Source organism: Trichosurus vulpecula, chromosome 1, assembly GCF_011100635.1.
Source record: "Trichosurus vulpecula isolate mTriVul1 chromosome 1, mTriVul1.pri, whole genome shotgun sequence".
NCBI lineage: Eukaryota > Metazoa > Chordata > Mammalia > Diprotodontia > Phalangeridae > Trichosurus > Trichosurus vulpecula.
Window position 1 is genome coordinate 441,410,871 of NC_050573.1, and position 14,404 is coordinate 441,425,274.

Consider the following 14,404-nt stretch of genomic DNA (forward strand, 5'->3'; position numbering starts at 1 on the left):
CCCCAGGAAGACAGATTTCACCTTGTTTTCTAAACTAAAATTAACCCCACAGTTACTTCTTGCCTGAGTCTTGGTGGATTTTTTCTTTTTTTGCTTCCAATTTCTACTCTTTCTTTGGGGGGGTGGGAAAGGGAGGGGGAAGAAGGCAATCAGGGTTAAGTGACTTGCCCAGGGTCACACAACTGGTAAACATGAAGCCAAATTTGAACTCAGGTCCTCCTGACTCCAGGTGCTCTGTCCACTGCACCATCTAGCTGCCCCTTTCCTCTTTCTTAAATCCAATCTTCACCCAAATAAACTTCCTAATGTACTGCTCCAATCATGTTACTCTTTAAAAAAAAAAAAACTTTGATAATTCCTCAATTGCCAATTTAATAAATAGTATTAATAAACAAGTAAATCTTATTCTTGCACCCCAGGCCTTTTACAATCAGGCTCCCACCTATTCTTCCAACTATATACAAGGTATCCCAAAAAACTTAGTGCCTTTTTACACTATTAAAGATTTAATAGCTTCTTTCTCCCAACTCTTCCTATTGCCTTCTTTTCTTCAAAGTCCAAGTCTGGTTCCAGCACCTGAAGGAGCTAGAAGTTTCTGTAGGTTCTGAGCTCCAGGCTTCTTCTTGGTCTAAACTTCCTGTCCTGGTGACTCAGCCTCAGACCTCCAGCTCTGTTCCATCCCCACAGCAGTCGCCTTGTCCACTTAAGGATGATCCTACCCTGTAGGCTCCTCACATCAAGGATGCCATATCTTGGGGACCTCTCCAGCCCAGTGGCTCAGCAGCTGAGCTCACTTCCTGCTCACTCAGCTTGCTTTTCTGACCCTCCCTCCCCTCCTTCCAACTCCCCTTAATGTTTTGTCTTCTTCTATTAGAATGCTACCTCCTTGAGAGTAGGGACTGTTTTGTTTTCTTGTTTTTTGTATCCCCACCGTTCATATCTTGCCACTGGGCCCAAATAGCTGTGGAGGAGAAAGTGAGGCTGATGACTTTGCATAGCCCTCCCTCACTTAAATCTAATTCCTTTTCAAGTCCTGGCTTCACCTTCCTGATGTCACAGAGGAAAGGCCAAACAAACAATTTAGCTTTGTATCTGGTACATAGAAAGTGCTTAATGAATATTTTCTCTATGTATCAAGTTTTTCCTCGCTTCCCATTCTTTCTGGAAATGATTTCTTCCTCCTCTTGTTCTTTGCCCCCCTCCTTTACCCTTGCAAAATCCTCGTTGTGTTACGGTCCATGGATTACAGGAGCATCGAATGAGAACCGGAAGGGACCTCAGAAATCATGTAAGCCCTTCCTCTTACAGATGAGGAAACTGAGACCCAGAGAAAATGTGGCTTGCCCAAGGTCACACAAGTAGTGTGTCAGAGGCAGGATTTCAATACCGGTTCTCTATCCCTGAAGTCACTACTAGTTACCCTCAACCACTAAGACCCTGTATTTTAAGTTTACAAAAACCTAAAGGAGCCACCAGTATCAGATTCCTACAAAAAATGAGTCAAACTTAGATTATGGGGAAGGGAGAGTCATATGAAAAAGCAGTAAGTTTCTTTTGTTTTTCTTTACTTTTCTCTTTTTTAATATGCTTAGTCATAAACCAGGGGTGGGGAACCTGCAGCCTTGCCCTCTAGGTCCTCAAGTTCAGCCCTTTGCCTGAGTCCAAGGTTTACAGAACCTGTGGCCTCAGGTTGGACTTGGACTCAGTCAAAGGGCTGTACTTGAAGACCTAAAGGGCCACGTGTGGCCTGAAGGCCACAGGTTCCCCATGCCCGGGGCTCATAAACCCTTATTAAAAAGGCTTATGGTAGTTTCCAATAACCCCTGAGAAGTACATGACTGAGTCTCATTTTGCTTCCTCAGATATTCTTCAAGGAACTTAGTGCTTGGATACTGGAAGTGTTTATGTAGTTCATGTGGCTGAATTTTAGTGATTTGCACAATCTCCTTCCCTGCCAGGATACTATTTCTTTCAAGAAGTTTCTTTCTCCTTAGCCCCTTCTTGCATCAGTGAGCACATTAAGGGCATTCAGTGAGCCTTGAGCCTTCTGGCTCAATTTGCAATCAAGAGGACACAGTCTTCAGTTTGGTGTAGAGCTCTTCGGAGAATGTGTTGATGTCCGCCTTATGGTCTTTGCTTTGGTTATTTCTAGTATACTCAGGTGATACGACATAGAGCACCCACTCTCAAACTTAGTCCTCAGATAGCTTAGGCTGCAGGGGTGGGGAACCTGCGACTTTGAGGCCTCATGTAGCCTTCTAGATTCTTAAATGTGGCCTTTTGACTGAATTTGTTCTATAAAATTTGGATTCAGTCAAAATGCCACACTTGAGGACCTAGGAGGCCACATGTGACTTCAAGGCCGAAGATTCCCCACCCCTAAAGAAAAAAAAAGGCAAAAACCAGAAACCCAGCTATGTCCCCTTGTGCCCAGCAGACCCCCAGCATTTGACCTATTGACATAAACCTAAGGAGCCCTAGGGCCTTCCCTTTCATCCCATCATTGAATGCTTGGCATTTTTAGGCCTCTCTACCCTCTCTTCAGCTGAATATTGATATATTGTCTCTCCCAGTTAGAGGGTGGGCTCCCCAAGAGCAGGGACTGTCACACACTCACATCGTCAAGGCTTAGTACATAGTAGAGGCTTAACAAATGCTTTCTTAATTCATTCCCTATCCCTCTCAAAAAAAAAAACCCAGCTTCTCCCAAGTGAACACAAAGAATGGTATTCCTTTGGAGCAAACACCAATGGGGAATGTCAGAAATAACTCCAAACAAAATCACAGATGGTGTGTTAACTGTCAGTCCTGTGAAAGGCCAGGCCCTAGACTTTCTCTTGCCCACAGACAACATGGGAAGCCCTCCTAATAGGGGACCCTGGTAAGGCGTACCTACATTATTTGGAATGTTGACATCACTCCCTGCATCCAATAACAATTTGCTGCATTCTTTGTGACCTCCTGCAACAGCCAAAAAGAATGGTGTTTCTCCATCCTGTAACAATAAACAAGAGTGACAAGAAATACTCTCTTCTAGTTTCAATGATCCAATTCCAGCAGTCAGATTCTTTCAATCTTATGATGCTAATTAATGAGTTTAGCTTCTAAGAACTTCAAAGGATTTTACCATATTTACTTATGCATTTCTCCCTGCCCCCCTCTAAAATCCCATCTCAGAATTTGGAGATGGAAAATATGTGATTATTTTCCACAAAATTCCCCTCCTAGAGCTTGCTTTGCTGCTCAGCAGCCAGAGAAGCTCTTGGGAAAGTTCGCTAAAATAATAATCAAGGAATGAATGATTCTAGAATTTAGCTATTGTTTTTGTTGACTTTCTTTTGGTAAATAGTATTTTATTTTTTCCAATTACACATAAAGATAATTTTCAATATTCATTTTTTATACGATTTTGAGTTTCAAGTTTTTTCTCCCTCCCTCCTATTCCCCCTCCTCAAGATGACAAGCAATCTGATATAGGTTATACACGTGCAATCATGTAAACATATTTCCCCATTTGTCATGTTGTGAAAAAACAGAACAAAAGGGAAAAGCCACAACAAACAAACAAAAGGAGCAAAAAGTCTGCTTCGATCTGCAATCAGATTCCATAGTTCTTTCTCTGGATGCGTATAGCATTTTCCATCATGAGTCTTTTGGAATTGTCTTGGACCACTGTATTGCTGAGAAGAGTGAGAACGTAGCTATTATTACATACATATATACACACATATATATATATATACATATACACATATATATACATACACACACATGTAGGGGGGGAGGGATATAAATGATGTTCAAGGTTGCAATCCCTGGTTCATCTCTGTTTGTACTAGGGAGAAATGTACTCTTATTCTTTGTTCCATTTTAGCAGCCAAATGTGTTAAGAATGTAGACTTTTTGAAGTCAAGGACTTACTATTTTGGGAGGGTGTGTGTGTCTGTATGTGTATTTCTAGTGCCTAGAACAGTGCCAGCACAGAGTTGGCACTTGGAAAGCAAGTTAGCAATTGTTGAACTGAATTAAATTAAGAAAGGAAGTGAGAATTAAACAGAGTGCTTTGGATGCCAATAGAACATTTCAGGTTTGTTGAATGCCAGGAAAGAATGCTGGATCTGGGTGTTCGAAGGATCAGAGTTTGAATGCCAGCTTTCCATTTATTGCTGTGTACCCTTTGGCAAATGACTTAACCTCCCTGTGCCTTAGGTTACCAATCTGAGACATGGAAGGATTAGACTAAATGACCATTAAGGTCCTTTCTGGAGAAATCTACAAACCTACAAAGAAATGCAACCTAGAGACTCCTAGTCCAGGTCACACTAATCATAGTTTTGTGCTCTTCCTCTAGAGTAGTCTTCTCTCTTCTTTGCCAGTCAAAAAAAAATTTGTAAGCAAATGTACATATGGGACAGCTAGATGACACAGTGGATAGAGTATCCAGGCCTGGAGTAAGGAAGACTCCTCTTCCTCAGTTCAAAACTGACCTCAGACACTTACTAGCTGTGTGACCCTGGGCAAGTCACTTAACCCTGTTTGCCCCAGTTTCCTCATCTGTAAAATGAGCTGGAGAAAGAAATGGCAAACTGCTTCAGTATCTTTGCCAAGAAAACCCCAAAGTGGGTTACAAAGAGTCAGACACAACTGAAACGACTGAACAACAACAAATGTACATATACTTCTGTACTAATAATTATAAAACATTATACGTTATACAACTTACAACAAAACACGCATATGCCATACATTATAAAATACAACAACAAAAACAAGACATTTTTAAAGGATGAGATAAAGATGGGATGTTATTTGGTCCTAGCAGTAAGAGGGAGTACTGGGGTTTACTGAGTAGTGGGGTAACATGGTCATTATCACTATTTTTTATCTTTCCAGCCGTGTCTGGTCACTTTGTGACCGCATTTGAGGTTTTCTTGGCAAAGACACTGGAGTTGTTGGCCATTTCTTCCTCCAGCTCATTTTACGGATGAAGAAACTGAGGCAAACAGGGTTAAGTGACTTGCCCAGGGTCACACCACTAGTAACTGTCTGAGGCCAGATTTGAACTCATGAAGAAGAATCTTCCTGACTTCAGGCCCAGCACTCTATCCACTACAGCCACCTTAGGAAAATCACTTTGGCAGCTCTCTAGGGGTTGGATTGGAAAGGGATTTGAGGGAGACCATACAGATGATGACTGTAATAGTTCAAGCCAGAGGTGAAGAGGCCCAGAATTAGAGTAGTAGCAGTGTGATTAAAAGGAAAAGGGCCAATGCAGAAGATGTAGAGGTAAAGTTAACAAGATTCGACTACTGGTGGTGAGTGAGGATGGCCTGGAGGTTGTAAAGAGGAGTGACAGAAAGGTTTGGTGGTGTCCTTTGACCGTAATAGGGAAGTTAAGAAAAGGGGTGGGTTTAGAACAATCTAAGGAGATCTGTAGTGCAGATAGCGGCCCATTCCTGCTCAGACCTTACAATTCACTAAGAATCATCAAAACGAAAAGGGAGAGGCCTGGACTCTTACTCACCAGCTATTACCCTGGGTCACAGGGTCAGCCAAGGGGCAGAGATTCAGCTGAAGTGATCTAGAGGAAAAGGTGCAGGCATACTATTGGGAAAGAGGAGAGGAATTTTCCCAGTAGCACCTGCATAGCTACTGGTATGGGTGTTCAGGGTATGGTTATGTTATAACTGTCCCAAGGGGCCCAAACTCTGCCCAGAATAGTAGGGGTGGGAAGCTTGCACAGCCTCTAGGGGAGACAGAGTTGAAAATGTTGGTTGGTAAGGGTGAAGGAGGGGTGAGACCCCCTTGTATTAGAAACAAGCCCTGTGATTGGCTATATATATATTACAAAGAAAATGGGGTATGACCCCTACCCTTTGGGGGTCCTTCCATGGTTCTCTAGGGTGCAGGGTCCTCAATTTGGAGACCACAATACAGATGGCTTTCATAGACATTAATCCATCTCTACTGTTAAATTAAGAAAACAGCTATTTTAAAGGACCTCAGAAGAGCCCACGATTGAATCAGAATCAGGCTTTGGGCAGGAGAACAATGTCATTGTATTACTTATTTTGTGTAGAGGAAACCAATCATAAGTGGCAATTATGGCCACTTAGATTTTATGAGTTTTCTCTAGCATGCTTTTTTTTTTTTGTAAATGGCTAAAAGGAGCTGAAATCCTGCTGTGTACATTTCTAATAGTCAAGTCTTAAACCAAAACTTGGATAAAGCTATTAAGCATTCAGAATTAAACTGTTGATAACACTCACCCTTAATCCTACCTCACACAACATTCTGCTTATACCTCTCTTATGTACTTATGAGTTATTTTTCGTTATAATTACCTGTGTAAACATCATACTAGAATGTAAACTCCCTGAGGACAGGGGAAATCTTATCTAAATTTTATATCTCCCCTAGGCACTAGCTCAGTTCTTTGCGTAGAACTTTAAACATTAATTAATGTTTATCATTTGTTGAATGCAATTTAATTATGTAGCTATCTGATTTCTTGAAGGTGACAGGGTAACTCAGTGGATGGGGGGCTGTCTGGAGTCAGCCCTGAGTTCAAATTCAGCCTCAGACACTTACTAGCTGTGTGACCCTGAGCAAGTCACTTCACCCTGTTTGCCTTAATCCTCTGGAGAAGGAAATGGCAAACCATTCCAGTATCTTTGTCAAGAAAACCCCATGGATAGTATTGGCATGCTATGGTCCATGGGGGTCACGAAGAGTCGCATATGACTGAATGAAAGAACAAGAAGTCTGATTTCTATATATTTTTATATATATTTATGTATATATATATATAAAATATATATTCTATATATATTTTAAAGGCTGATCTTTCCTGATAGGTACCCCAGGAGTAACACATGGTCATATCAAACTTAAAGGATTGCCTGTTCCACTTCAATTCCCATCCCTGAAATTTTGCCCAGAACTAATTCCTCCATTCTCCCCATTCTATCCACATAAGCCAAAGGAGAGTGAGTGAGTAGGGAGGACATAAACCAAGAAACAGGAGAACCCATCTATTTGCTCAACAAACCTTTATTTTGGAATTAGGACTCTTTATGCAGCACTGTGCTAGGTACTGGGGTGAGATGCAAAGACTGGGAAAGACTTTGCCCCTTCGCTCATGCAGTCTAATAGAGATGGAAATAACAGATAGCTATAATACAACTATTACACGCTAAGTGCATTGGAGAGGGCCAAAGCAGTGTTTGATGAACACCGCCCTCGGCTACCAGCTGGACAGATTAATGTACATTCTAGGATGAAGATGAGTCTTGCCCCTCAGTAACAGAGAGACAGATCAAGGCATTTTGTTCACTCAAGAAGACAGCTGAGTCTGCACAGCCCCAGAGATTGTTACCGTGATTTCTTATTTATCCAATGATCAAGTACTTGTTAAATGCCTACAATGTACCAGGCAGTTGTACCTAACATGCGCATGTGTGCCCATGTGCACACACACATACACACACACACATCCTATAAGGCACCAAGGCACAGTGAATAGGGAGCTGGCCTCTGAGTCAGGAAGGCCTCTTTTGAAGTCTTGCCTATAATACACTCTGACTGTGAACCTGAACCTGGGCAAATTACTTAACCGCTTAGTAACTCTGGGTAGCTCTTTAAGACTCAAGTTGCAGAGAATGCTTTAACTGTTTTTTATCATAAGTCCTTCAGAAGCATCTTGGATCATTGCATTGCTGAGAATAGCTAAGTTTTTTAAGTTGATCATTGTAGAATATTGCTGTTATCATATACAATGTTCTCCTGGATCTGCTCATTTCACTTTGCATCAGTTCGTGTAAGTCTTTCCAGGTTTTTCTGTGAGCAACCCACTCATCATTTCTTATAGCACAATAGTATTCCATCACAATTATATAAAATAACTTATTTAGCCATTCCCCAATTAATGGGCATCCCCTCAATTTCTAATTCTTTGCCACCACAAAGAGAGCTGCTATAAATATTTTATATTATTTTTGTATTATATATTTATATATATTATATATTTTATATTATATAAAGAGTCCTAGCTCCAAAATATTTTGTATTATAAATAAATATTTTTAGAACATATAGTTTTCCTTTTTCTTATAATATAGTTTAAGATATGGTACTGCTAAACCTCCTTCCTTTACTTTTTCCCCCATTAATTCCTTTGATATTCTTGACCTTTTGTTCTTTCAAATGAATTTTATATATTTTTTTCTAGCTCAATAAAATAATTTTTTGGTAATTTAATTGGGAAGGTATTGAATAAGTAGATTACCTAAGGTAGAATTGTCACTTTTAGTATATTGGCTCTGCCCACCCATGAACAGCTAATATTTCTCCAATTACTTAAATCTGACTTTATCTGTATAAAAACTGTTTTATAATTACATTCATGTAGTTCCAGAGTTTATATTTGGTCCTAGAGGCAATAGTGATCCACTGGAGTTTAATGAGTAAGGGAATGATATGGTCAACCATATGCTTTAGGACTATAATTTTGGCAGATGTAGTAGTTTGAATTAAAGAGGACAGAGAAGGCAGGTAAAGAAATTAGGAGTCTATTACATAAGGTCGTTGTTTTAAATTTATTTGTTTAAGACAGGCTTTCCCAATTCTACCTGGCTTGGAAATACATGGGCTACTCATGGCCAGGTTCCCCTCTGATCAACACAGGAGCTTTGACTTGCTCTGTTTTCTGACCCAGCGGCCCCCATTCCTGGGAGCTCACGGTAATACTGCTAACTTAGTGCAGACCCTTGATGGGTTTAGAACTCCTGATCTCAAGAGAGACCTGCCAACACGAGGGTGGGGTGAGCCACACCACCCACCTCTATTGAAATAATTCCGGCAAAAAGCAATAAGGGCCTGAATTAGAGTAGTGGATGTATGAGAAGAGGATAGATCGGAGATGATGTTGAGGAAGAAATGACAAGATCTGGCAGCTGATCTGGATGTATGGAGTGAGAGAGAATGAGGAGTAGAGGTTCAGACCAAAGGTTTGATGAAAGGCGATTAAAGAAAAAACAGGGCTCAAAATCAAACAGATTAAATACAGCTTCCCTGAGTGGTTTCTATCACCAGAGCCATAAGAGGGACATTCAAGGGATCATTGATATAAACAGATGGTAAGTGATACAGAGTCGGGAAACTGCCAAGCAATAGTAAAGAAAAAATAAAATTTACTAAGCTCTTTTTTTACATCATTATAATTTGTACAGCTAGAAGGGGATCTTTTTTCTTCTTTTTGGACTCTTTCCTTGAAAATCATTGTCGTATGTCTTCGATGTCATCACCCTCTTACCCCTCTATGGCTAGGAAATGCACTTACTTCATTGGGTTCATTTATTTCTTGCCACTGGGTTATCAGCACCTCTACAACACTGGAATGACCGTGCTTCGCCGCTAGGTGCAAAGCCGTATTTCCCTCCTACAATTAGGAACACAAGAGGTAGAATCCCAAATGAAAAACAAGCACCTCCAATAACTACCCTATGGCCCTTTACTAAATAATGTTAAAAGGCAATTCATTGCTGATTGTCACCGCCTTACCCCAGATGATTAAATGGGTTCCACCAAAGTTATGGAAAAAGTTAAATTCACCTTGTCTTTTTCTGAAGTGAGCAGGTTGAGCATGATGAGTTTCTCTATCATTTCGACGTGTCCCTTTTCAGCAGCCAAAAGAAATGGCTTTCTTCCTTTCTGAAAAGTAATCACAAGATTCATGTTTTTTATTATATCTCTCAGATGCTTTAATAATAGTTAACATTTATATAGTGTTTAATATATACGAGGCACTGTATTAAGTGCTTTACGATTATTATCCCATTCGATTGTTATAACAACCTTGGGAGGTAGGTGTATTATTATCTCCATTTTACAGATGAGGAAACTGAGGCAAATAGGGTTAAATGACTTGCCCAGGGTCACATATCTAGTAGGTGTCTTAGGGCAGATTTGAACTCAGGTCTTCCTGACTCCAGGCTCAACACTCTATCCATTGCAATGCCTAGCTGCCTTGTCACTACTGTACCCATCATTCCAGTCTGATGGCAATTGGACCCAAGAAAATAATTTTCCTCAGAAAAGGGTTGAGAAAGATTCTTTTTTTTCCTCAATAGTATTTTTTCCCAATTACATGTAAAGATAGTTATCAACATTTATTTTTGTAAAATTTTGAGTTCCAAATTTTTCTCTCTCTCTCCCTTCCCTCCCCCCTCTCCAAGACAGCAACAATCTGATATAGATTATACATGTACAATCATATTAAACATATTTCCACATTAGTCATGTCGTGCAAGAAGAATCAGAACAAAAGGGAAAAACCAAGAGAAAGAAAAAGCAAAAAACAAACAAAAAAGTGAAAACAGTATGCTTCGATCTGAATGCAGACTCCATAGTTCTTTCTCTCAATATGGTTAGCATTTTCCATCATGAGTCTTTTGGAATTGTCTTGCATCATTGCATAGAGGAGAAGAGCTAAGTCTATCATGGCTGATCATTGCATAATGTTGCTGCTACTGTGCACAATGTTCTAGTTCTGCTCACTTCACAGTTGCAGAAGTTTCTTGAAAAGGGCTCACTAAGTTCTCAGGATTTCAAGGGAAAATAGAATATAAACCCCTGAAGAGACTGGTTTTTTTTTTCTTTACTTTTGTTATTGTTGCTTTCTTCATATCCTCAGCTCTTAGTATGGTGCCTGACACATAGTATGCTATTTTAGAAGTAACATTTCCCAGGGCCTTGCCAGCAAGTTGGGCTCGCTTATCGTAAAACTCTACCCCATGTAAGCTAGCTGGTTTTCATGCAGTAGCTAGTTCTTCCTTAAAAAGGATTGTAACTATCCTCTAGATTTAATTGGCTCCAAGACTAAAGCTTCTTTACCTGAGGACAAAAGGGCCAGGGCACAAATTGCTAAGGCTTCTGACTGGCAGGCCAACATTATGACCAACACCAAGACAGAGAAGCCGTCCAATTAGCTGAATTAATGCTGCACACTCACTGATCAACCTTGCCCTGTTTTAAATGTACTTCCCTTGCTATGGCTAAGGAAACTCTTTTGCTAACTGCTAAATATTTCATGAGTGCTTCACTTCATTCCAATCTTGAACTTGAGATACCAGATTGACTTGGTCAGGCCTGGACTACTACATAGGCATTTATTTAATAAATGCTTATGGGATAAATGAATACAGTGTCTCTCTCACCTCTCAGCCTTACTCTGGAGTCAAATTATGGGCTTTGCCATCAACTTCATGGGGATCTACAAAGGGCAAAGGGTCAGGTTCTAACACTGGGTACATAGTGGACACTGAAACGCTTATCAATTTATTTTCACAGAGGTGATGGTATACCCACTATTGCTACAACATAAGGCAGACAGAGGTCTTCTCTTCCCTTCCCGCAAGAGACCCACTGTGTCAATCTAAGTTAAGACAAAATAGGACATAGCACATAATTATGTTATAGGTAGGTACTCATACACATCCATATTATTTCTCACAATAGAAGGCAAGCTTCTTGAGGGCAAGGAATGTTTCATTTTTGTCACTGTCCCCAACCTAGCAAAGTTTCTGGTGCATGGTAGATGATTCAATCTGATTGATTGGTTGGACTTAGAGTAGGAAGACCTTGGTTCGAATCTTGCTTATGAGCCCATTATTTGACCTTTCTGGTCCTCAGGTTTCCTCATCTCTATCTAGCAGGGAGGATGATGACCTCCTAACAGTAAATGGAGTAGAAGGTAAAAGTTAACAAGCAGGAGAATGAGTTCCTCCTTCCCCTATGATGACAACACTTATTCCCAGGCCCTCTCTTCAAGGGAGATATTAATCCCTTCAGGAATTAGCCTTCCTTTTCAACATGCCACTGGAGATACTGAATAAAAAGGGAAAAACAGCTGAAGTCACTACCAAGAGCCTCCCCCAAGTCGTTTGATTCATATATGTCTTAGTATTAGTCCCAACTCACCCGTTCAACTTTGCTTTGAGGAAGCTATAAAAATGAGTCAGTAAAATCTCTTTTGTGTACCTTGAGCCCTACCTGGAAAGGTCTGAAGATCAATTCATCCTATCTTCTGATTGCCCTATTTGGGACAAGTCATTTCTCTGCTGTGTATCCATATGATAGTGTATACAGAACCATGACTTACAGTATAGTACTTCAGAAGTGTCCAGCGTAGACTACTAGCACTTAATCAGTAATAATTAGTTAAATTACGAAGACTCCTTTGTCCTGAGGTCTTTGATCACCTTCATACCCCTCCCCACAAAGGGTCATTCCCAGCCCCTACTACTGCCCCCAAAACATCTTTGGTGATGCTTGCCCCATTTACAAAAATTCCTAGCTATAGTTCTGGGTGCTGGAATATCGGTTTACTGATGCATACATTTCCAACACCCTTTAAAAATAACGTAAATCTGCTTATTACCACAAAGTAAAATAGAGAACTAAGGAAACTATCCAGCCAATATAGGCCACAAAAAAGATTTTTCTGAGTGTGGGTTGGTTTGTTTGTTTTTTAATACAGGATTTTCTGGTCAGAGTAATAGTTCCAACGCTCACTTGGCCCACTTTGAGGCAGCCAAGATGACATCAGCAAGGCTGAGAGAACCTCTGAAAATGCTTTTCAAACTCAAGGGATTAAAGAAAGGTTAGAGTTCATTCCTGGGGGCTGGAGAAGATGGGGTCAGTTTAAAGAGAAAACATTTACAAATTGGTCTAGCTTTCTATAACCACAACTGTAGTAAGAATAGAAAAAGCATGTATTATTTAGTAAGGGGTAGTGGGAGGAGGGGAGAGGAAGGAAGAAGGAGGAAGGAAAGCCTCTTTATAGTAAGTTCTTGAAGCTGGAACTTTGAATTCTACTCTTCTAGACTGAATAAACTGTTCATTCTTCATTGTTTTCTAATAACTAAAGCAAAAAGATGGGGTAGAAACCTTTAAAAATAAAAATGATGTAAGTGAATATCTGTGGGGAGAAGTTCAAGAAAGTGTGCCCTTTTCCTGAGAAAAAGGTCAAGTTTGGATTCAAAGGGCCAGACTTGAGGACCTAGAGGGCCACATGTGGCCTCAGGACCACAGCTTCCCACCCCTGGAAGCATCATCCTCTTTACTTAAATTCATTTTCAACAGGGCTTAGATATAGAGATATCCCATGGAATCCCTCTTTAATTTGGTATAGAGGAAAGTACTAGAATGAGAGTCAGAAAATCTGGGTCCTTGTCCCAATTCTAGCCATTTAACCTTGGGCAAGGAACCTAACCTCTCCAGGCCTCAGTTCCCCCATCTGGAAAAGGAGGGAAATTGCCTGCAATATCTAAAATGCTTTCTAGCAAGATGTGGGGAAAAGAGTCCCAGATTTTGTTGAAATATATGGATTCAAAGAGAGTTAGAAGGCTGGTTAGTCCTGTCAGCATATTAGGAGACACCTTGTTTTCCAGAGCTGAGGCCCAGCCAGCAGGCTGTGACCTGAGCTTGACATAACAACAATACTTTGCGCTCACCCTCTCAGCCGCAGCAAAATCCCAGAATTGTTTCTGGTCTTGAAGCCCTGCTATGATTCAAACTTGTCACATCATTGTTACTTTTCATTATCAGGGCTATACCTTGCTGCACAGACATTGGTATAATTATTGAGACCACCCCACACTGCCGTGGGTCCCACCCACTAGGGGTGGGGCTCTGGCTCATGTGTCCTTGCTTGCAAGCTTTTCCCTCACTTTGAATTAAACTTCTGTTTGATTCCTGACTCTCCTGTCTTTAGCCTGCTTTGTCTGGCCTCCCATCACCTACAGGCTAGAGGCTGGTTCTGTCTGGTTGACTGTCCAAACCCTTCTTTTACATATAGGGTACCTGAAGCTGGCAGAAATAGCTTACTACAGGCATGACTTTGGGCAAATGATTTACTAGGCCTCAGGTTTGTTTTTTTTGAATCTGTAAAATAAGGGTGGTCCCTGCCAACATTAAATCTGTCATCTAAATCTGAGTCCTTTTTTTCCTTGGATAAATTGCAGGAATTAGGGAGAACCTGTTCCTTGATTCCTTTTTGGCTCAGTGACCTGTTTAGTTTAATTCTATGGGTACTATAGATAAGGGGATTTCATTATGTCTGAAAGTCTGGAAGGCTGAGATTTCCTGTTTGGGGTTGCTTTTTTTTTTCCTTTTTAAAAATACATTACAGATCTGTGAACCATCAAATCTTGCAACAGTTACGTAAACAAGTACCGTCACCATTGAAACCCAAGCCAGTCACTTTCTTCTCACAGGAGTTACCTGATATTTCAAACCTAAGAATTTCTATGGGCTGAATTTGTAGGGAGGCACCCTTCTATGAAACTAAGCTTTCTTCCCACAGTGCCTTATTTTCATTCTGATACCACCAGCTTTCTTCTGC

General features: G+C 40.6%; 1 protein-coding gene across 1 annotated transcript in view; it reads right to left on the reverse strand.

Moving 5' to 3' along the window:
- Positions 1-14,404, reverse strand: part of ANKDD1B (ankyrin repeat and death domain containing 1B) — a 70,985-nt gene that overhangs the window by 29,524 nt on the left and 27,057 nt on the right. Inside the window, exons 6-8 of the mRNA XM_036742293.1 lie at positions 9,613-9,711; positions 9,341-9,439; positions 2,897-2,995 (exon numbers count right to left, since the gene is read on the reverse strand). Coding sequence (XP_036598188.1) covers positions 2,897-2,995; positions 9,341-9,439; positions 9,613-9,711 — 297 coding nt within the window. The remainder of the gene's footprint in view (positions 1-2,896; positions 2,996-9,340; positions 9,440-9,612; positions 9,712-14,404) is intronic.